This window comes from Mastigoproctus giganteus, chromosome 7 (assembly GCF_048544385.1).
Source record: "Mastigoproctus giganteus isolate SK-2022 chromosome 7, ASM4854438v1, whole genome shotgun sequence".
NCBI lineage: Eukaryota > Metazoa > Arthropoda > Arachnida > Uropygi > Thelyphonidae > Mastigoproctus > Mastigoproctus giganteus.
The window spans coordinates 170,577,668-170,601,607 of record NC_143581.1 but is presented as its reverse complement, the minus strand read 5'-3'; the positions used below and the strand labels follow the sequence as shown (position 1 = coordinate 170,601,607).

At 39.5% G+C, this 23,940-nt stretch overlaps 1 protein-coding gene across 1 annotated transcript; it reads right to left on the bottom strand.

Moving 5' to 3' along the window:
- Window positions 1-1,242: 1,242 nt before the first annotated feature.
- mRpS7 (mitochondrial ribosomal protein S7) lies at window positions 1,243-2,123 on the bottom strand. Its single transcript, XM_090377187.1, has one exon. It carries the CDS (start codon window positions 2,041-2,043, stop codon window positions 1,351-1,353), a length of 693 nt encoding a protein of 230 aa, XP_090233313.1. The 5' UTR covers window positions 2,044-2,123; the 3' UTR covers window positions 1,243-1,350.
- Window positions 2,124-23,940: the final 21,817 nt, after the last annotated feature.

Genomic DNA, 23,940 nt, shown 5'->3' with positions numbered 1-23,940 from the left:
TTTATAAAACAATGGTGAAATCCCATTTGGATTATTGTATTCAGGTGTAGGACTTAACCTAAAAAAATATATATATAGAACTTCTGGCTGGTCAATAAGTTCAAGAAGGGAATTAGATGGTTAAGAGCACTAAGTTTTGTATCCTCATGAGTATTTTCTTAGAAGATTTGAACAACACAGCATGGCGACTAGACAGTTCAGGGAAGACCTGAGGTGTTTAAGGCCCTTAAAGTAATAAGCAAAATGAACAAGGGAGGTATTTTCACATTAGCAGGTGAGACAAGGAATCAAAAATATAAAATTGTAGAAAGCAGTAGGTTATATCTCATCAACTCAGGCAGCATTTTATTTGATAATGAGAATAAGTTGCACCCAAGGTGGTTGTTATGTTGCTATTTAGTTTTTAGGGGCATTAGCAACTAAGGCCATATTGCTCCGGGAATATGCAGTGGTCATTCCCTGACCTTTCCGCATCCTCCGTATTTGGTGGTGACAGGCTCGAACCCCGGTCTAATCAAGAAGCGTGTGCTACGCACTGCTGCTCCTTCCCACCTGGCTACGGAGGTGCCCACACCCAAGGTAGTTGAGATAGGAAATCTAACAAGATTCAAGGCAGAAATGGGCTGTTATTGTTTAAAAACATGGAAAATATAATTGGTGCAATTTTATTTTATTTTTTTTTCTGATGCAATAAGTTTATTCTTTTCGTAATTTGGCCTGATTAATACTAAATATTCTTGAATAAGCCTCAGTATTTAATTTCAAAAAGATCTGAAGAAGTTTCTAATCAGCTAATCTTTGCCTAGTGCCAAGAAGGGTTTCACAATTAAACTCTATTCCATTGATACACTCATGTGGAATTCACTCACTGTTGGCAACCACAAAGGGTTAGGACTTAACTGTCAGAAAGATCTTACAGTATTTAATGATGCATTTATATTGTACCAATACTTATACTGTGTCAGTCATACCAGTGTTACATGGTTAATTAAGAAAGTCATTGCTACATATGTTAATGGTTTGCATAAACATATTTTTCCCATGATCAAAAATTATATAACAACATTTTATGATGGAAACCATGTGATAAATTTATACTACAGTAATGAAGAACTTAAATGAGAACTAAAATACATTTAATATTTAAGTTAATTACAAAATTCTTTTATTTTGGTGTGTGTGATCACTTCTACCTCGGCAACTAGTTGTGAATGTTTGAAGCGTTTAACACACAGTACCACTGCTCTAAAATTTAACTTCCAAAAAAAAAAAGTCAGTCAAACAATCCTTAGAGCTTCATTACTTTGGTTTCCCACCTCACCTACATACTAAACTTTGATACCATAACAGCTACGACCATCGATAATGAGCATATGCCTTATTGCCCTCACAAGTTTTATGCAAGTCCTGCTTCTTCTTTACGACTCGTCCTTCGTTATGATAAGCATCTAGGAGTTCTTTTGCCATTTGTTCTGGAAAATGAATTTTTCTATCTTTATCAGAGGCGGCATTGATTAACCACTTCATTGCATAGTATCTTGATCTGTAAGTGGTGAGAGGAACTGGTACACGGTAAGTTATTCCTCCCCTTTTAATGCGCGTCAAGGACAATAAAGGTTTGCAGTTTTCAAGAGCTTGGTGGAAGATTTTTCGAGGATTACATTCTATTTTCTGCTTTTCTTCTTCGCTTTCCGCTGCATGATATTTTTCGATTTGGATCCTTTTCACATTTTCAAGCGATTTTTCTAAAAGACTGAGAGCTAGTTTTTTGTTTCCACATTTCATTATCATATTAACAAACTTATTTATCATGGCATCATGGAAAACTGAGCAATTAAGATTACTTGGCGAAGGCTTTATGGGAACGAAAGCTAGTTCCTTCAGCTTACCTTCCTCTTCAATTTTTTTAAGTTCTTCCTTTCTCACAATAGGTTCGATATAATTTGAAGGAAATATACTCCCTCGAACATTAGTCAAAACAGGATCCAGTCGCTTGCATTTCAGTAATGGGGACACAAAACCTTTAAACAACGAAAATGCCATACTACTGAAATTATTTCAACTGAGCGATAACTCTAGTCTATGCTTTCCTAACCCTTTCGAGTCGCGCATCACGGTGAACTACATTCTGACGGAATACACAAATTACGTGAGTGCCGAGAACAATTAGCATGCTCAGCACACGCATTTTTATTTTTTTATTTTATTTTTCACTTCACAGTAACAAATTCCGAATATGACACAATTATCATTTTTCGGAACTCGAAGGTAAAAACAAAAAAACAAAAAAAAAAAAAGTACATAAATTAAATAATAATAATAAAATCCATTGCGGATGAAGGTGTCCAATAGAAGCATTGAACTGCATTCAGCGAGGCAAGGAATAAAGTCGCCAACGTTCAGGTCTTAAGCAGAGGGATCCTTTCGAAATATCGGCACCGGTCTCCTGGGAAAAGATGAAGCAAGTGGCGCTATTCCGCCGTATCGCTACCACAAAGAAAGGGCAAAATCATCCACCAACTCAAAGTGATTCTACTGCAATAGAAACCTGTGACAAGTCACACACCGCCCGTGCTAGTAACGACCCAAGATGGGAACAAACGCCAGTGCATGAAATGGAGCATCGAAATGAATACGTTCATCATCCAAGCATGCTATGAAGTAACCAAGATGGGGATCATATAACAATATACAAGGACACCAAACGACACTTGCTGTGTCGTTTGGCCTCGGGATGATTTTTTCCGAGAGTTCAAGCCACCAACGAATAGCAGATCAGCGACGGACTGTCGTCAAGAAGAACCTGATAGCTCCTGAAATCTTTGAAAAATCAATCAAAATGTGAGTCACCAATACAATAAAAGAACAAAGGATACTGAAAACGCCCACCCACAACTAGAAGAGAAAGAGCAAGGAGATCGGAAAAGTGAAGAGCCTCCTCAAGAAAGGCAACAAACCCTGAAGCAGAACCTTCTTGCACTCAGCAAGAGACTACGCCAATATAGAGAGCGCTCAGAGGGAAAACAATTGGGAACTTTAATGCAAACCGAATCTAAAAAAATGTCAGACCACTTAGAGACCGAAAATTTAATGCCTGAACTACAGGAGAAATGCAAACAGATCAGCAAAGGATGCAAGAAACAACTGATGGTCGAGAAAGAAATTATATAGCATGCTAACGAGAAGAAATGCAAGATGTGCACGGCCTACATAGACTCCGTGCCACATAGTTGGCTGACAGAGACGCTGAATATCCACAAAGTCAACCCGGCAGTAACACACTTCCTAGAAACAAACATTGTGAAATAAATGCCTGCCAAGGTCGGGAACATCAGGAGAAGAATTTTCCAGGGAGATTCCCTGAGGCCACTATTGTTGTGTCTAGCATATAACCCGCTGTCCACCATGCTTATTACTAGCAAGTACGGGAGATACCATTAAAGAAGGGAAGAAAAACCTGAAAACTCTCCCACTTGATGGACATGGCCGACATCAAGTTCTATGCAGCAACAGAGAAGCTATTCCGGATACAGAGTTCAGCACTAACAGCGGAATGGAACTAGGAATACACAAATGAAATACTCACGGATTGCATACGGCGAAATCAGTCAGAAAGCTACAAGATCAAGACTGATAAACAGATCAATATAATCAGACTCAGGAGGCTGCAAAAGGCAAAGCTAAACAGAATAAGCGCAGTCTCAGCATTCCTTCCCGATCATAGAGTGCACTAACACTGAGCTGGAGGAAATCATGAAATGGACTAGGACAATGATGACGAGGGGATCCCAACAACGGCAGCCGAAGGCAGCCGTCGAGCTGCCTCCCTCCATCTGACCCAAAGTCAGGTGGAGGGAGTAGTGATTTTCTAATGAGTTATTATGAGTTTTACATTCTGCACAAGACTTCCTCTCATCTTCTCCATTTGATGTCCTTAACCAACCACATCACCCTTCTACATTCAGCAATACTCTGTGCTAAAGAAACATTGACGTTTCCCATGGCACACGGTCCATAGCACAAAAATTCTCCTCATGGATGGTTCATGAGGCCTGGACCACCTCAGACCACAGGGCCATCTCCTTCCATCTATCTAGACAACTTGATAGTACTCCTCCCATATGCCACGCTATCATCAGATATTCCATCAATATTCCATCAAAACAGTTGATTGGAATACCTTCAAGCATAATATAAAATCAAAGCTGCAAATGGATATATCCCAACTAAACCATCTTGATCTGCAGGAGTACCTCTCCATTTTAACAATCACAATCCAAGAAGCATGTGAGAGAACTATGAAAAAACGTCGGAAGCATCTAAAAGCAGTCCCATGGTGGTAAATGGAACTAGAAAACCTAAGGAGCCAAATCCACACTGCCCGAAAAGCCTCCCAGAGAGCCAGGCACTCCTGTCCCCCGCCGCTGAGGTCCAGGCTCTACGGGAAGTATATAGAAGATATCATAACGACTACACAAGCCTCATTCGTCAGAAAAAGAAAGTGTCTTGGCAAAACCTTGTGACAACTACAGGTAAGGCAGATCCTTGGGGAGTCGTTTATAGTATTGTTATGAACAAGCTGCCCAGGGGAGAGATGCCAAATGCAACCCTTACTGCCGACAGCAACCCAACACACACATGGGCTGAATCCATTAATAATATTCTGAATGCCCTACTTCAGATTGATGGCAATCCCATCAATGATTTAAAAAAAACAAATTGAACAAGACAACCAGGCCTTCTCCAACAATAAAATAGAACCTTCCTTCACCTCTGAGGAAACGAACAAAGCGCTTGACAGAATAAAAATAAATAAATGCCCTGGTCACGCTAATATTGGGGCTGAGGTCATCAAGAAAGCAGTTATACATCTTCCAAACCATCTATTAGCACTGTTCAACAAATGCCGTGCAAAAGGAATTTTCTCTGATTCTTGGAAACAGGCTGTGCTTCGACTCATCCTAAAAGGTCCAGACAAAGATCCTACTCTCTCCAAATCTTACCGCCCCATTGCTCTTCTCCCTGTCTTGGGCAAGGTAATGAAGCGGCTGCTTCATTCCAGATTGTCTACCTACTACCAGACAGCCAACTTAGACTCTTCAAAGCAGTATGGCTTTAAGCCAGGATGCTTCACTGAAAACGCCATGAACAATCTCCTCCACACAGTAAACTCAACCACAGAAAAATATCTACTTGCTATCTCCATTGACTTTTCTGGTGCCTTCGATTCCATCTGGTGGCCCGGCATTGTCAGGAGATTACGTCAACTCAATATTCTACTCAACCTCACCCGCTGGAGTTGTTGCGGAGGCGGCAACTGACGACGATCTTAATAAGATCAAACGTTGTTCGAAGCTAAAGGAGCTTGGATTAAATTGTTTAATACCCAGATCGATATATCCAAAGATGGTGCTCTTTGAGGTAGAAAAGGGAATTAAACGAGACGAAACAAGGTGGAAGCTGATCATGTCGCACTAAGTAAAGAATGTCCAGAGTACAAAAAAGCTCTTGAAATTTATAAAAGAAAAATTAATTATGGATAGAAGCGTAAAAATTCTACAGCTAAATGCCCAGCGAGCAAAAAGTGTGGCCTTATAGATTAATAATAAAATGGAGAAGGATGATATTGACATAACCTTGCTTCAGGAGCCATATTCTGTGTGCGGACAGGTAAGATGTTATCAAACAGGATATAGAGTGTTATCTGAGGGGGGCTCTCCAAATGCTGCCATCATTATAAGAACTAAGGATATAGTTGTGACAATGGTGATGACCTTATGCATTAGAAATGCTATATGTTGTAAAGCGATTGGTGGTTTTGGTAGGGTTTACCTTGTAACACAGTATTATCAGCATGCAGAATCCATTATTCCAGATGTGGAATACTTAGAAAAAGTAAATGGAGTTATTGGTTCTTGTGGTTTCGTGGCGTCTATGAATTCTAACTCTCATTCTCCATTCTGGGGGGAGGGAGCACTGATGAAAGAAGACATATTCTTGAAAAGTTCATAGCTGCCTCAGGAATACAGATAGTTAATATAAGTTGGCACCCTCCAACATTCTCAACTGTGAATGGCCAGTCCTACATTGATCTTACATTGGCAACTGGGGCTGTGAAGAATAAAGTTAAAAATTGGAGAATTGTGGAAGGATACACCACGAGTGACCACAATGCTATATTATTTTCAATTGAAAATATAAACGAGGTACGGTTCATATATGATATTGAACGCTATTGTATAAAGAATGCAGCTTGGCCTGGGTTCAATGAAATGTACATGAATTTAGTAACAAATGTAAATTGGCAGGATTTAGATATAGAAGAACATGTTAGTGAATTGAGTGACATTATAATTAGATACTGTAATGTAAATATAAACAAAAGATGTATTAAGAGCAGACCAGTCTTCTGGTGGTGTGAACAGTTAATTGTGCTACGGAAGCAAACAAATAGATTGAGGGGGCAATATCAAAGGCACAGGGGTTTGGTGATGTCGATCTGTTGAATGGGTATTTAATAGAAATAAAAGGAAAGAATACTGTAGACCAATAAATGAATGTAAAAGATCTCATTGGGAGATGTATGTCAAGGAGCAAGGATCCATAGATCCTTGGGGAATTTTTAAAATTATAACTAATAAAAAAGGAACTATGAATATAACAAGCACAATCGGCTTGGGTAATAATCAAACTTTAAATTGGGATGACTCTGTGAACAGGATACTGGATGATTTGTTTCCAGAAATCGATGGAGTTAACCCCACTCCGCTATAGGTTCAGAAGAAGGAACAAAATGAGCAGCATGACACTGAGTACAATGAGTGTGAGTTTTCTACGGATGAAGTCAGATTGGCGATAGACCATGCAAAGGATGGTAAGTCGCAGGGCCCAGATAAGATTGAAGTTATGGTAATGAAGCAGGCATTCATGTTAAATCCTGAAATATTTTTAAATTTGTATAATAAATATCTAAGGCAGGGGGCTTTTCCTAGGAGTTGGAAGGAGCCTCATGTGAGGTTGATTGTTAAAAGTACAGATCGACTAACGAATGAGACTGGTGCATATCGACCCATTGCTCTTCTCTCAGTTCTGGGGAAGGTTTATGAAAGGCTGATCATCGGTCCGCTTATGATTAGATATGAAAATAAAACTATGTGTTCTTTAAACCAATATTGGTTTAAGAAAAGAAAAAGTGTAGCAGACGCCGCACATAGTTTAATCCAGGCTGTGGAACTGAGTGATGCTAGATACGATCTAGCAATTTTCATTGACTTTATTAGACAGGGGTTCGAGCCCGTCACCACCAAATACGGAGGATGACGGAAAGGTCAGGGAATGACCACCGCATATCCTGGAGCAATATGGCCTTAGTTGCTAATGCTCCTAAAAAAAAACCCCAAATAACAACAAATAACATTGACTTTAAGGAAGCCTTCGACCGACTCTGGTGGGTGAGCGTTCTGGCAGGGTTAAGGAAAGCAAAATGCCCTAAAAACTTATATAAAGTGTTCAAGGAGTATTTTTCTAACAGAATTATAAAAGTTAAAAATAGAAATTCTTTGAAGTTCTTAGAGTGATAAGTCGTGGATGTCCTCAGGGCTCGGTGATGAGCCTCTTTGTTTGGAACATTGTCATGGATGAATTCTTGGAAAACAGTTTCGAAGAAGCACAGTGTATTATCTATGCTGATGACCTGGTGCAACTTGAGACTAGAACCGAAAATGCCTTGGTCTAGCTGCAAGATTGGAGTAGCCAAAATAAGTTAGAAATATCTAAGGAGAAGACTGTACAGATATTATTGAAAGGCAAGTTAAGCGAAAAATCGTCCCCCCCCCGTACGGCTGTCTGGCGGAGCGTTTGGAGAAAAAATTATTTTTTACGGAACATAAAATATCTCAAAAATAAAGTGAGATTATTGTATTCCAAGCTTAGGAGAGTTGTGAGGTGTGATTGGGGAATAAAAGGAAGCTCGCTAAATCTATTATATAATTGTGTCTTCATTCCGATTATAACTTACGCCTCGGGAGCTTGGGTACATAGAGTAGAAAATTTTCTAATACAAAGGCATCTTATACAAGCTCAGCGATTTGTACTATTATCTATCACTCGTGCGTGTCGGACTGTTTCTAACGGCGACTTGCAGGTGGTTGCAGGTAGATTCCCTGTTTACTTTGATGTGCTCCTTGGTGGAACGTTGTATTATACTAAGCACAACATGCAAAAGACAATTTTAAGAATTACTTCTTGTCCTATGGAAAATTATGTGTATTCCAGCTCAGACATTAAATTAGAAAAGAAGAGGATGATATAGATGACAAGGCTATGGCAAGAAAAATGGCAAGGATCAGACAAGGGTAGGCAGACATATCTGTTTTTCCCGTCTGTCGAAATAATAAATACTAGAAATAAACCTTGGCTACAGTTTGATTAAAGGCCATGTTCCTGTTGACAGGTCATCGCTTGGTACTTAGGCTGTTTGAATTGGGGCTCAGCGTTTCTTACCGCTGTTCGCGTGGCGGGGTGGAGATTTCAGAACATATAATATTAAATTGCTGTCAGTATTTAGATTTGAGAAATCTTTTAGAAGGCTCTATTGGCGAATTGATGGCGAGGGATCGTCTACGTGTCCTGTTTGCTAATAAAAGAAAATTTAAATACTTTAATGACTTTTGTGGATGCGGTGTTCCGAAGAAGAAAGAGAATTTTAGATAGTAGAGGCCCGCCTCCCCGAGGCAGGGACGAAAACTGTAGTTATTAATATATACAAGGAAATTAAAGTATACCATTCCTAAGAACGGGCTATGTGGCTGATTTTAGTTTTCGATGTTCTTTAATGTTTTAAATTTATTTACTAACAAAATTCAAAATTAGAACTCTGAAGCCATTACTATAAAATCCAAGCCATGGATGGCTCTTGCACCAGTAGTGGTTGGCTCATGGCATTTTAAATGGAAAACTCACCCGCAGTCTCCAGAACTACCTCTTCAATCGCTCAGTAACTGTTCAAACCTATTTTCAGGACACTTCTCGACCAGTTGTTAGAAGTTGTCCACAGGGCTCAGTTCTTGTCCCCTACTTTTGGAACTTAATACTAGATGAATTTTTTCTTATGGATCTTGGCCCTGTGGAATGTATGGCCTATGCAGGTGACCTCATCCTCCTTATCAAAGCTGATTCTAGAACTCAGCTTGTGCAAATTGCCTCCTCTGCCTTAACGATCTCCAAAATTGGGCAAATAACCACAAGTTTGTCGTGTCTGGAGAAAAAGCGAAGACTATCCTCCTCAAAGGATCCTTGGACATAAGAAGGCCGCCCCAAATTAAAATCTCTGGGCAGACATTGCAACTCAAAATAGAACTCAAATATCTAGGAGTAACCTTTGACTCCCGGTTAACATTCTTACCTCGTCTTAATTACATTTCCAACAAAATACGTCGTTATACCACCATGATCGTAAGAATTAGTAGGGCAGACTGGGGTTTGAAGAGGAGGACTCTCATGCTACTTTACAAAACCATCTTCTTACTAGCTGTGTGCTATGGTGCAGACATATGTTCTCTTGTGCCATCATTGCACGTAAGAAAGCAAAGCTACATACAATTTAACGCAATATCCAACTCACCGTGACTAGAGCTTGCCGCTCAGTCAGTAATCCTGCCCTGTAGGTCTTAGCAGGTACCATTCCTCTGGACCTGAAGGTTATTCGTCGCGGCACTGCATACCGCAAAAGAGAGAGGAATTCCCACCACCATTCTGGATATAACACTCGATCTAGCTCATGATCCAAAAAACGAAATGAAACAAATTTCCTCTAAGCTCTTCCAGCATTGGCAACGATCTTGGGAGCAAACAGCTAAGGGTGAAACAACTAAAAGATTTCTTCCACAAGTTATGATTATTGCACCAAAACTGTAGGGTGGGCTCCCCAATTCTGGAGCCCACCCTACCACAGGAAAAGGAGAAAAGATTACCTTCTTTCTTCTCCTCAGCCTTTCATCCTTTCTCCTATTTCAAAAAACAAATTTTTTTTTTAGGCCCTCCCTTGGAAGTTCAGGCTAACCCCAGGGTTGGTCAGCCAGAATTCTCTTCCTACTTACCTAATTCGGCTCTCATGCCAGTGATGGTAACTAGCGGTCTCTAGTGCTCCACAGATTCTAGACTAAGCGGCCAGATGAACAACATAACCCACACTAAGCAAACATGTACATACACTAATATATGCTATCTGGCCTTGACAGTACTGTCCTACTTCACAAGAGATTCAAATGCGGAGTTGTGCGAAAGCACCGGTGCCGCTTGTAAAAAAACACTATGTCACTATGTCTGCACGATATAAAAATTGTTCTTGAACACACACCGATAGAGACAATATACACAATTCCGCAATGTCATCAACGAAGCCGTGTTAAGGTCGGTTGAGGCCCCGGGCTCAGAAGAAAATATTGGGTCCTTTAAAAAACGACAGGTAGGGAAAATAAAAATACATGTTAACCATTTTTTTTAAATAAATAAAAAATATGATGTACTATTAATGTTTTATTTCCAATAAAATTTGAATATAATATATGTATTATTTTATATTCGCGTCTTTTTTCAGCCCCTGATAGACGTCGTTTCATTTTTCTAGCTACCATTGGTAGCCTATCAATGAAAAGAAAAATATAAAATTTAATAGTCTGATTGCTTAGAATACTCGAGAAGAGAATTTCATTATAGTGCAATAAATTAATGATTAATTAAAATTAAAAAATTATTCATAAACTATGAAAATCCAGCCGCTGATGGAACAACAGCAATTAATTTTATCTTAATATAATTTCAACAATATACGATATACGCGTATTTGAGTATGTCGTAAGTCTCCACTGCAGGAGAACCTCTGTAAGTACAAAGGAGCAAATACGATTCTATTCCTCTGATGAGCGGTAGCGCAGCCGCGCGGGGCCTATGCAGCGTAGTATGTGTATAGTATGCAGCGTAGTAATGAAATAATGAAAATAAGCGAATATAAACATACTATCAGGTTTTACCGCCGATTGTAAACTTGTACGTAATTAAAATTGCACATATTAAACAACACTTGGTGTCATTAGAAAAAAGTGTAAAGTTGGGGTTTTGAGGGGCCCTTCCGCAGTCGGAGCCCAGGGCGCGCGCCCGGTGCGCCCGCTGTTAAATCCACCTCTGGTCATCTAAGTTACTGATACTCCTAAAACCCAACTGCAGCAACAAGGATAAATAAGCAGATCAACGAAATACGATAACAGATCGATGAGTTAGGTTTGCTAACTTTTAAAAGTGAGTCACGTAGGATTCCTCATTAGAAATTAGTACCATTGCACCAGAACGGCAACACCCTAGATCAACTGTCAATTATCAAATAGAAACGTAGTGAAGCCAAGTAAGGTTCGTGTTGACCGTAAACTGACCGAAAAATGCTAGACTGCACTCTGAATAATGGTACACAAACCACTAGTTCTCATTGAATGTCCAGGATTTCAGAATGCCAAGAGAACGGATATTATTACGAAAAACACAAGCAGAGATCCATAACAGCGGATTTTATAACAGCAACAGACCAAACACCACAGCACACAATATATGACATTTACTAACCAATATAACCAATGTACAACCAATTGGAATTGGTCCCTGAAACTTTGGACAGTTGTGTTCTGCCGTGTACAGTGAAAAACAAAAAACCGCGTATCGTGATGAATCACGGCACACTGGTTTTTGTTCTGATAGCCATCTTTAGGTTTGGGGAATGCTCGGAGGAGAAGGTTATTCGCCAGTGTTGTGATCTCAAAAATTTGTTAGAGGTGTTGTTTCTGTCTTGGATTATTTTTCGTCTTTTTAGAGTGGACCATTGGTCGTTATTCTCCAAACAACAAATGCTGTTCAGTGAATTGATATTCTGCACAAACTGCATCATGGCAAGAGTATGGGACGAAGCCGTCTTGGATTCTCCATTACGTTGCATCATGCCATACTCCACAACTTATAGCGATTTTGTTGTATATAGTGGTCGTGCAAAAGCTTCTTCGGCCTGCCCAACACATGGGCCTTAACTCTATTGAATAGCAGCTTTATAATTAATTGAACAAAATCGCGGCGTCAGGCCAATCTGTTAAGCCCCTCAACCCGTGGGCGAATTGAGTGCCTTTCCTGCTATAAAATTTTGTTCAGAGTGTACTGATTTGACTGTATATACTATAATAATTAATGATAGACACCAGCCAGGAATTAAACTAAAAATTTACTATACAATGAAATAATATACAATGAAATATGATGCAAATAAAATAAAACACTGATTAAATTATAGTTAAAATATAGTTAAAAACAATAAAATTAATTAAAATAAACTAGGTTAAAAGCGATAAAACATACAATCTGGAGCTTTCGGAGAACTGCCGTCTCCTTCTTCAGCATACTACCAGTGCTACAACACATCCTTAAGTAGCCGGTCCATGGCACTCATGCACGTGATCATCAGACACATGATCTACATTCTCCATGCGCGTATCGGAAATGGAAGTGGCTCGGGAGCGTGTCAAACAGAAACGGTCATCCCTTCTGAGGACAACTGCCTCAAACAGGGGGTGTAAACGGATCCCCCTGTCCCTATTAATAGTATTGTGACTGGATGAACCGATTCGCAAGCTCTCGAGCCACTTGCGTTCCCAAAATCCATGGGCGCGGTCGGTAATGACCGCGTCTTCAGGGGAGATCCGATGCTGCTTTTCCCAGAAATGCTCTGCCACAGCAGACCTCGCATAGTTAGCAGTCTTGATAGCGGTCGTGTGTTCCCCCAGACGGTCCTTTAAACGTCGGCCCGTTTCCCCCACATAACACTCCTCACAATCCGGGCACTTAATCTCGTAGACCACATTGCTAGTATGGTCCTGGGCTACGGGATCTTTAACTTGGGATATCACTGTGTGCAACCTCCGACCCGGAAGTTGCACACAGCGAGTCTGGCACTCCCGCAATGCCCGTACAATACGTTCTGAAAGGCCCGGATAGTAAGGAATGTATGCAGTAGCCACAGGGGCAGGCCACTCCCTACGATTGGACTCAACCCTATGAATATATTTGTCCAAGACCCTCTGGGGGTATCCACATTTCCTGAGGTCTGCCGTGACTTTGCAAATTTCTATTTCCTTTTTCTTCAGGGGTACTACAGTGGGTCCCCACCCTATTCAACAATGCCCTGGCTACACTGTTCTTATGATGACAAGCCTGTGCTGAGCTATAATGAACAAATTGGCCACGGCACATAGGCTTTCTATAGATCGTTGTTTTTAATCTAGATCCATCTCTGCTCACCAAGACATCCAGAAACGGGAGGGACCCAGCTTCTTCCACCTCCGAGGTAAATTGTATAAATGTGGAAAAGCTGTTGAGCATATTGAGCACCTCATCTTCCTTTCCCTTTTTTAAAATAGTGAAGGTATCGTCCACATATCTCCTCCACTCGCGCATGGGGAAATTCAACTGATGAAACACCCTAGTTTCCAGTTCCTCCATTGCCAAATTGGCCACAATGGCACTGATGGGGAACCCATGGCCGTGCCATGGACCTGCTTATACATAACTTTTTGAAACACCATGGTAGTGCTTGCGAGGCAAAATTCCACACCTTTACAAATATCATCAATGCTTAGTAAAGATCTAGCACTAAAGCAATCATCTCGTTCCAAGGCCGATCTTACACAATGCACCCCATGTTCAATGGGGATACATGTGAACAAGGATACCACATCAAACGAAATCATGAGTTCGTCTTCACCTATAGATTGGCTTCTTATAAAGTTCACAAATTCCTTGCTGTTTCTGATTACTAAACTGGAGCGTCCCACTATAGGAGAGATGACTCCAGCTAAAAATCCAGATAAAGCATAAATGGGACTACCCACAAATGATACTATAGGTCTCAACGGAATGCCCACCTTGTGCGTCTTTGGGAGGCCATAAAACCGAGGTAATCGACAACCTGAGGCATGAAGAGACCAATAAACTTCTTTGGTTATTTTACCAGCCTTATGCCATCCCTGTATAATGTTGTTGACTTGTCTCTCCAAACCAGCTAACGGATTTCGATGGGTAACTTTATATATGTTGCTGTCCTGTAAAAGATCCAGAGCTTTTGCACAATAATCATCCTTATTCAGTACCACTGTGGATCTGCCTTTGTCGGCAGGTAACATTATGATATCCTCATCTTTTCTGAGTTGTCTTAATGCTCTTTCATGTTTATGACTGAGATTAGAATGTGCTGTCCTGGTCTGACTCAAAATAGCCGCAACCCTAACCCGTATCTCATCAGCTTGGGTAACAGGTAACTTGTTGATGGCTTTTTCCACTCCCATAGCTATCTCTGCAATGGGAGGTCTGGCAGGAACCAAAGCAAACTTTGGACCCAGGCTCAATACTTCCTCCTGTTCTCTAGTAAATTGTTTGCCACTAAGATTATGAATAAAGTTGCCAGTATCCCTATTACGCACCACCACGGATTCCTCTAACAATCTATTAAATTTGTTGATTTGCCTGCGCTTATAAACCTCAGCAACCCTAGTTGCTTTATCTGCCACTACTCTCAAGACCAACGCACCATGCACTGGGGTTAAATTGGTACTGATGTATTCCAACTTCAGTCCAATGCGACTTCTAATACCTCTCAGATCATTATGTAATTTAGAAATCCAAATACTTAGAACTTTTCTTTGATAGATCTTAGTAACTCTCCCCAGATGGTCATCATTGAAAGGCATTCTCACCCGAAAGCCATGTGGAACCAGCTCATGTGTTTTGCACCTATGAGCAAATCTCAGATGTTGCTTCTGTTTAGCTTCAGCTATGCAGATCCACAGTGGTACTGAATAAGGATGATTATTGTGCAAAAGCTCTGGATCTTTTACAGGACAGCAACATATATAAAGTTACCCATCGAAATCCGTTAGCTGGTTTGGAGAGACAAGTCAACAACATTATACAGGGATGGCATAAGGCTGGTAAAATAACCAAAGAAGTTTATTGGTCTCTTCATGCCTCAGGTTGTCGATTACCTCGGTTTTATGGCCTCCCAAAGACGCACAAGGTGGGCATTCCGTTGAGACCTATAGTATCATTTGTGGGTAGTCCCACTTATGCTTTATCTGGATTTTTAGCTGGAGTCATCTCTCCTATAGTGGGACGCTCCAGTTTAGTAATCAGAAACAGCAAGGAATTTGTGAACTTTATAAGAAGCCAATCTATAGGTGAAGACGAACTCATGATTTCGTTTGATGTGGTATCCTTGTTCACATGTATCCCCATTGAACATGGGGTGCATTGTGTAAGATCGGCCTTGGAACGAGATGATTGCTTTAGTGCTAGATCTTTACTAAGCATTGATGATATTTGTAAAGGTGTGGAATTTTGCCTCGCAAGCACTACCATGGTGTTTCAAAAAGTTATGTATAAGCAGGTCCATGGCACGGCCATGGGTTCCCCCATCAGTGCCATTGTGGCCAATTTGGCAATGGAGGAACTGGAAACTAGGGTGTTTCATCAGTTGAATTTCCCCATGCGCGAGTGGAGGAGATATGTGGACGATACCTTCACTATTTTAAAAAAGGGAAAGGAAGATGAGGTGCTCAATATGCTCAACAGCTTTTCCACATTTATACAATTTACCTCGGAGGTGGAAGAAGCTGGGTCCCTCCCGTTTCTGGATGTCTTGGTGAGCAGAGATGGATCTAGATTAAAAACAACGATCTATAGAAAGCCTATGTGCCGTGGCCAATTTGTTCATTATAGCTCAGCACAGGCTTGTCATCATAAGAACAGTGTAGCCAGGGCATTGTTGAATAGGGTGGGGACCCACTGTAGTACCCCTGAAGAAAAGGAAATAGAAATTTGCAAAGTCACGGCAGACCTCAGGAAATGTGGATACCCCCAGAGGGTCTTGGACAAATATATTCATAGGGTTGAGTCCAATCGTAGGGAGTGGCCTGCCCCTGTGGCTACTGCATACATTCCTTACTATCCGGGCCTTTCAGAACGTATTGTACGGGCATTGCGGGAGTGCCAGACTCGCTGTGTGCAACTTCCGGGTCGGAGGTTGCACACAGTGATATCCCAAGTTAAAGATCCCGTAGCCCAGGACCATACTAGCAATGTGGTCTACGAGATTAAGTGCCCGGATTGTGAGGAGTGTTATGTGGGGGAAACGGGCCGACGTTTAAAGGACCGTCTGGGGGAACACACGACCGCTATCAAGACTGCTAACTATGCGAGGTCTGCTGTGGCAGAGCATTTCTGGGAAAAGCAGCATCGGATCTCCCCTGAAGACGCGGTCATTACCGACCGCGCCCATGGATTTTGGGAACGCAAGTGGCTCGAGAGCTTGCGAATCGGTTCATCCAGTCACAATACTATTAATAGGGACAGGGGGATCCGTTTACACCCCCTGTTTGAGGCAGTTGTTCTCAGAAGGGATGACCGTTTCTGTTTGACACGCTCCCGAGCCACTTCCATTTCCGATACGCGCATGGAGAATGTAGATCATGTGTCTGATGATCACGTGCATGAGTGCCATGGACCGGCTACTTAAGGATGTGTTGTAGCACTGGTAGTATGCTGAAGAAGGAGACGGCAGTTCTCCGAAAGCTCCAGATTGTATGTTTTATCGCTTTTAACCTAGTTTATTTTAATTAATTTTATTGTTTTTAACTATATTTTAACTATAATTTAATCAGTGTTTTATTTTATTTGCATCATATTTCATTGTATATTATTTCATTGTATAGTAAATTTTTAGTTTAATTCCTGGCTGGTGTCTATCATTAATTATTATAGTATGGAAATTCCCAGCCCCATAGGCCTGTTTCAAGATTGACTGTATATACTGGTTTGCAGTATAAGTCGGTTTAAATACTGCAATATTGGGTTTATACAGTGCTAAAGCAGTATATACACCCGAAACACATGTAAACATTTCCTCATTTAAACCTACTTATACTCATGAGCTTAAACCCGTGCATCCGGTATTTTGGCACACCCAGGGTCCTGAGCTGGTATCTTTCTTAGTGATTCTTTTCTACTTCTCTCTCTCTCTCTCAGGGTAACTCGGAATTTTTTTTTTTTTTTTTTAGGCTGGTGCAGCATAAGCCCCTCAGGCTTCCTTGCACTATATGCCTAATAATAATAATAATATACAGTACATATTTATAATCACTAAACCAGATAGACATAGATAGGCCTTTTAACGTATAATCAATTTTTAACATTAACATTCGAACTGGATAGGAAACACATTCTAACAGGCCGGCCTCATTTAGATTTGTCTAAAGCAGCAGATGCCATAAACGGGTAGTCGTGCTTGACTATGCAGCACGTAGTAACGGTCTGGGTTGTCATTTCATAGTTACTTCTCCTGGTCTCAAAACATTTTTGAGCAAATTCAGAGAAGGCCATATACTGAGGCGCTCTGGTCGCGGAAGAGAACAGTTGTTGGATTTTTGATTGCTGTAAAGCAGTGATGGGATTTAGCCGGTTCGCACCGGTTCGGCAGAACCGATACCTAATTTTTTGTTGAGTTCGGCGAACCGGTTGTTAAAATGGCACTTGTGATCAGGGTTCTCCCTAACTGGGCAGCCACCCAATGTGGAAATCACAAATTTACATTCCTTACTCTTTTTAACGTTCATCTACGCAACAGCGTATTCCAAGTGCCCGTAGTAATGTTCATTCCGTCCATAGGTGAAAAAAATTAGACTGAACTATGCTTGTAATATTTATTTATTCATTTCATAAAACTCATTATACCTTTGATGAAATACTACATTTTTATTCCCTCGCGTTTGTTACTTAAGTAAACAAACATATAACGCAAAGAGAAAAGGTGCCAAACAACCAGGGGGTGACACACTGTCATTTGTTTCAGCTTTGTAAATTCACACGAAATATTATGAGTGCGTTGGTGTTTCCTGATCAATAAAAACAATAGGAAGCTAGGACACAACGAACCAATAGAAATACAGATTTCAAGGGTTAACTTACCGCCCATTTCGGAAGCCGTGTAAGAATGTTCTTCCATGTTGGAATCCGTATGCCAGTGTGCACGTGGTAATTAAGACGTTTTTATCACGACTTTCCTGTAACAAACAGGTTTGTCGTACACATTATTCTATCGTATTTAATCTGCATAGCCTATGCCATTTATTGATTCAGCAAGAAATTTTCGTTTAGTATCGATAAAATGAAGAAAATGTATGTTCTCACTGATGTTTATCAATGGTATAAGCACAGTGGTTTGTTTATAAAAGTTTATGATATGACCACACGTGGACAGAACCAGTAAAAATATTAAAATATATAGTATTAGTATTCGTAACGGCCGCATGGTGCAAGAAAGCCTATATCTTATGCTGCACCAGCCAAAAAAAAAAAAAAAAAAAAAAAATCCGAACGAAACAATGATAAAAACAAAAAAATAAAAAAATAAAAAAAATAACTAAATAATAATAATTAATAAAAAAAAAAAAGGAAATTAAACCTATCATCCTATGCGCTTCCCACACCCGAAAGTACTATCCAGTTGACCTTTGAATTTCCCCAAACTGTCGGCCTCTACCACCCATGAAGGCAACTTATTCCAGTAATTTATAACTCGCTGGCTAAAATAAAACTTCCTGCAGTCCAATCTAAACATTTCCCCGCGTAACTTGAATTTATGTCCCCTAGTTCTAGCATCATTTATAATCTTGAAAATTTCGTCCTCATTCATTTTACTGATGCCTCTCAGAGCCTTAAACACCTCAATCAAATCTCCTCTAAGGTGTCTAGTTTCCAAACTCTGCAACCCACATATTCGAAGTCTTTCTTCATAAGGACGCCCTTTTGCCGATCTCACCAGGCGAGTTACCCGTCTATACACCCTTTCAAGAAGCTCGATGTCTTTCTTTAGGTGCGGTCTCCATACTTGAACACAGTATTCCAAGTGTGGTCTAACATAAGCCTTATATAATGGGATTATCACGTCCCTATCTCTACTTGCAAAAGTTCGAGAGATCATCGATAGGACACCATGGGCCTTCCTTGCAACCTGTTTACAATGCTCAGAGAATTTCATGTCAGGCCGTATCGTAACACCCAAGTCCCTTTCTTCCAGTAATGGGTTTAGTTGAACTCCACCAAGTGAATAAGTTTTTTTGGAATTACTGTTTCCCAGGTGTAATACCTTACACTTTGTTGGATTAAAGCATAGCTGCCATTTTTCTGACCATTCCTGAAGTCTATCTAAGTCTCTCTGAAGAAGCTCAGCTTGACAGTGATCATTAATTACTCTACCAATTTTAACATCTGCAAATTTAGACATCACGCCCTCTATCCCTTCATCGATGTCGTTTATGAAAATTAAAAACAACAGTGGTCCTAATACTGATTATTGGGGAACCCCACTTCTTATATCATCCCAATCTGAGGAACAGCCATTTATCACAACCCTCTGCCTCCTGCCCTGAAGCCATCCTGCTATCCATCTAAGGATTTTCCCAGTGACTCCAACCTGTTCCAGCTTATAAAGCAACCGCTCATGTGGGACTGAGTCAAAAGCTTTGCTGAAATCTAAATAAACAATGTCGAAATTATTCCCTAAATCCAGCTCGTGAGTGACCCTTTCGAAATAGCGAACCAGATTTGTTAAACATGATTTTCCCTTTACAAAACCATGCTGAGTATCCTTGAGAATTTCAATTCGATCCAAATGATCCTGAATTCCACCCTTGATCAATGCCTCCATGATTTTCCCTACTACTGAAGTCAGACTGACAGGTCGATAATTTCCCACTTCACTTTTAGAGCCACCCTTATGTATGGGAGATACATTTGCACTTTTCCAATCCAAGGGAATCTCCCCAGAGTCTAGTGATGCTCGCATAACCAGCCTCGTTGGTTTAATGCACTCGCTTGCCGCCTCTCTCAAGATTATAGGGTATATTCCATCAACTCCAGGAGCCTTACTAGTCTGTAGGCTCGAAAGTTTTTTCATTAAATAATCTTGCGAAATTTCAATATCATTAATTACATATTTTTTAACTTCACTCCCACAATTTCCCGCTGCCACAAAAGGCTTTTCATTTGTAAATATCGATGCAAAATAACTGTTGAGTTCATCTGCAACGGCAGCTGGTGTATTTATTACTATCCCCTTTCCCTCGTAAAGGTCCGATCTGGTTTGTCCTGCTCTTCTTGGCATTTATATATGTGAAGAATTCTTAATCCCCCCTCTTTGCTCTGTTTTGCTAATGATTTCTCATAAACTGCCTTTGCCTGTCGAACCTTTTCTGTGGCTCTATTACACATCACCTTGTAGCTGTTATAGGCTTCAGTACTTTTTATTGCTCTGTAACCTTTCCATGCCATCTTTTTCTGCTCAAGTAATTTGGCAACTTCACTATTCATCCAACTTGGAACCCTTCTCGTGGAGTATTTTTTAATGGTATATACGCATTGAAGGCATCTGTGATTAATGTTTTAAAAGCGTACCACAGTCCAATTGTATTCATTCTCTGCGCGATATCTACCCAGTTAATAGAAGCCATATAGTACCTTAAGGCATCGTAATTTCCTTTTCTGAAATTAAAACCCATTCCTTTGCCTTTTACTTCTGCTACCTCTCTCGTCATCATCCACCGTAGAACTCCGTGATCACTTCCTGCTACTGGTTCCTCTACTGTCAGCCCTGTTATGTCATCTGATTGATGTGTGATGATGAGGTCTAGGATATTGTTTTCTCTAGTACTTTCCCTGACATGTTGATACAAATAACAGTCATCTAGTTGATTTTAAAATTTTGTTCCCCATGTCGAGTTTCCTTCCCATTTACTCCAATCAATTAGAGGCAAATTGAAATCACCCATAATAAGGCATTGACGCCTACTTGCCCATTGCATTTGCATGTAGAGGCTTTTGTCATAATCTTCACAATCACCTGGTCTGTAGATTACTCCTACTCGCATTATACCTTTGTTTCCAACTATCTCACACCATAGAGACTCTATACTTGCATGTGAAATGTCTGAATCCGGGCAAGCTATCGTCGCACTCAGGCTGCTTCTGATAAGAAGCATAACCCCACCACCCCTTCTATCTAACCTATCCTTCCTAAATACATTATACATTAGAAAATAGCAAGCATCAAATTTGCTTTGTTTGTTTGATTTTCAGGAGCATTAGCAACTAAGGGCATATTGCTCCGGGATATGCGATGGTCATTCCCTGACCTTTCCACATCCTCCGTATTTGGTGGTGAGGGGCTCGAACCCCCGTCTAATCAAGAAGCGTGTGTTACGCACTGCTGTTCCTTCCCACCTGGCTACGGAGGCGCCTCAAAAAGCGGATATATAGGCACATATCCGCTCTATAATATATTAAAATAAAACATTTTTAAATATTTTTGCAGTAGGCCTTAAAAGGATGAAAAGGCAACAGAGTTTGACAGATTTTTTCAATAAGAAACCAAAATCAGAATTTGTTGTATCAGAATTGGCCTTGGATGGTACAAAACAGTCACAAGCACGACCACTCCAACTTGAATAAAGCAGCACGTCAATTATTGAAATAAAAAACGATAACTCCAAAATTGAAAATAATCTTCCTGAATGCTGGACAATGCAACAATATAACAATTTTAAAGAAAAATATGAAGGACTGGTAATTTTTAACAAAAAGTTAGGTTGCGAGTATTGTACAAAATATGCCTTTATAAAAGAGAAAAGTGTTCATGTGTCAAAAGAATGGAAATGTTTTCAGATTAAGGCATCAGGGAAAAATGAAGAGGTACAACAAGCTTCTCGAAGGAAAAAAATGAAAGAACATTTTTCATCAAAAGCTCATAACATTTGTGAAGAGAACTTAAAACAATGTGAGCAGGATTCAATAACAAAAGTAATAGATACGATGAATGAAAAATAAGTGCTACTTGTAGAGTATTTAATACAGTTTACAGCCTGGAAAAAAGATGTAAACCGTTTTCAGACAGAATTTGAGATAGAAGTGCAAATTAAAAATAGATTAGATATGGGAATAGGATTACATTCTTGTAAAACTGCTGTGAAAGTAGTTGATTTCATTGCAAAGGAAATCAAAAAAGAAATATTTAATAAAATTATTGAAAATAATCTGAAAATATATTTGATTATTTACGAAGCTTCAACGATATCCTGCAAACAAGTTATTATACTTTTCTTAAAAGTTGAGGATTCAGTTACATCAACAATTTTCGTTGAACTAGTTGAATTGGAAAAACAAGAATGCAGAGACAATATGGTCTTCAGTTATGAAAAGTTTAAATAATATTGGACTTACTAAGAACTACCTAGAAAAAAATTTAATGGGATTTTGCTCCGATGGTGCCAGCGTTATGCTTGGGAGAAAATCTGGGGTGAGCGCTAGGATTTGAAAAGAGTTTCCAAACATAATAATATGGCACTGTTTAAATCATAGCTTCCATCTTGTTTTAGATGATTCGATAAAGGAAATAAAGCAAGTAAATCATTTTAAAATATTTATTGATAAGATATATACTATTTTTCATCAATCCAATAAGAACCAAATTGAACTTTCCAAAATACCCGAACAACTTGGAATTGAAATTATAAAGGTTGGTAGAGTTTTGAGACCAAGATGGGCTGCCTGTAGTTTAAGGTCAACCCTAGCTGTGTGGCGCCCTTTTCCAGCGCTACATCGCTATTTTTATTCAAATAAAAAGTACTTAAGTATGGCTGCCCGTCTTGAAAATATATATTTTATAACTGATTTGGCATTGATGATTGATATTTTAAACGAAATTTCTCTTCTTTCAAATGCACCGCAAGCAAGATATATAGACATAATAAAGTCTGAAAAACTCGTGATAAGATCTATTAAAGCATTTCAAATGCTTGAAAAGGAAAAGGGTCCATGCGAAAAAAAAAGTTGATGAATTAATTACTTCAGAATCTTTCAAAAATATAAAATTTGTAGAAAATCATTGATTTGTCGGGCTTCTTCGGGAAAGACTTTTAGAAAACATCGTAACGAATTTGAAAAAAAGACTAATGAATTGTGAACATTAAAGCAAGTTGTAGCTAATTTCAAGATAGGAATAAATTACAATTTCTCAATTTTTTGGAGCCAGATTACCAGAATATTGAAGAAGTACTAGTTTCATGGAAAGCAGCTGAAGAACAATCGCTCGTATTTAATGACATTTTTAATTATAAAATTGATATTAATGATTATCGAGATTTCGTGAAAACGTTTTAAAAAATTCCCAGAATTATGTAATTCCTGAAAGTGTTCAAAGAGCTAAAAATATTGTCAGAACAATTTTTGTAAGTTCAGCAGAAGCGAAAAGGGGTTTTTCAAAGATGAACATAATATGTTCATTGAAGAGAAGTCGCCTAACTGTTTCTAATATATAAAACACAATGACTATTAGTCTAATCGGCCTACCCCTAAAGGAATGGGATCCTACTCCTACAGAGAAAAGATGGTTAAGGATGAATCACTCAGCCGATGATGCTAGGATAAAAGTGAAGAAAATTGCAAGTGAGGACGCCAATCAAGAAGCAATATAGAAATATCTTAAATGACAGTTTTATTGTTTTTTGTCAGGTATTATTTAATATTTTTTTAATAATATTTTAAAACTCTTTCTTATAACATAATCTAGTTTTTTGGAGCTCTTTTATTGTTCTTATTTAACTGCATGAAATAATAAACTACCTTTCGGTATACAGTTTTTTTTTTATACTTAGAACGGTATTAGGGCAGCGAACCGGTTGTTAAATTATTTTAATCCCACCACTGCTGTAAAGGGATAAGTATTTTGATAATTTTACCGCATTCTTCTTTAATTAACACACTACATCGTGTTTTATAAAGATATTGAATAGAAGAAGCTAGCGTTCG

Bases quoted from the DNA above. Each gene is read 5' to 3' on its own strand.
- mRpS7 (XM_090377187.1), bottom strand. From the start codon at position 2,043: ATGGCATTTTCGTTGTTTAAAGGTTTTGTGTCCCCATTACTGAAATGC.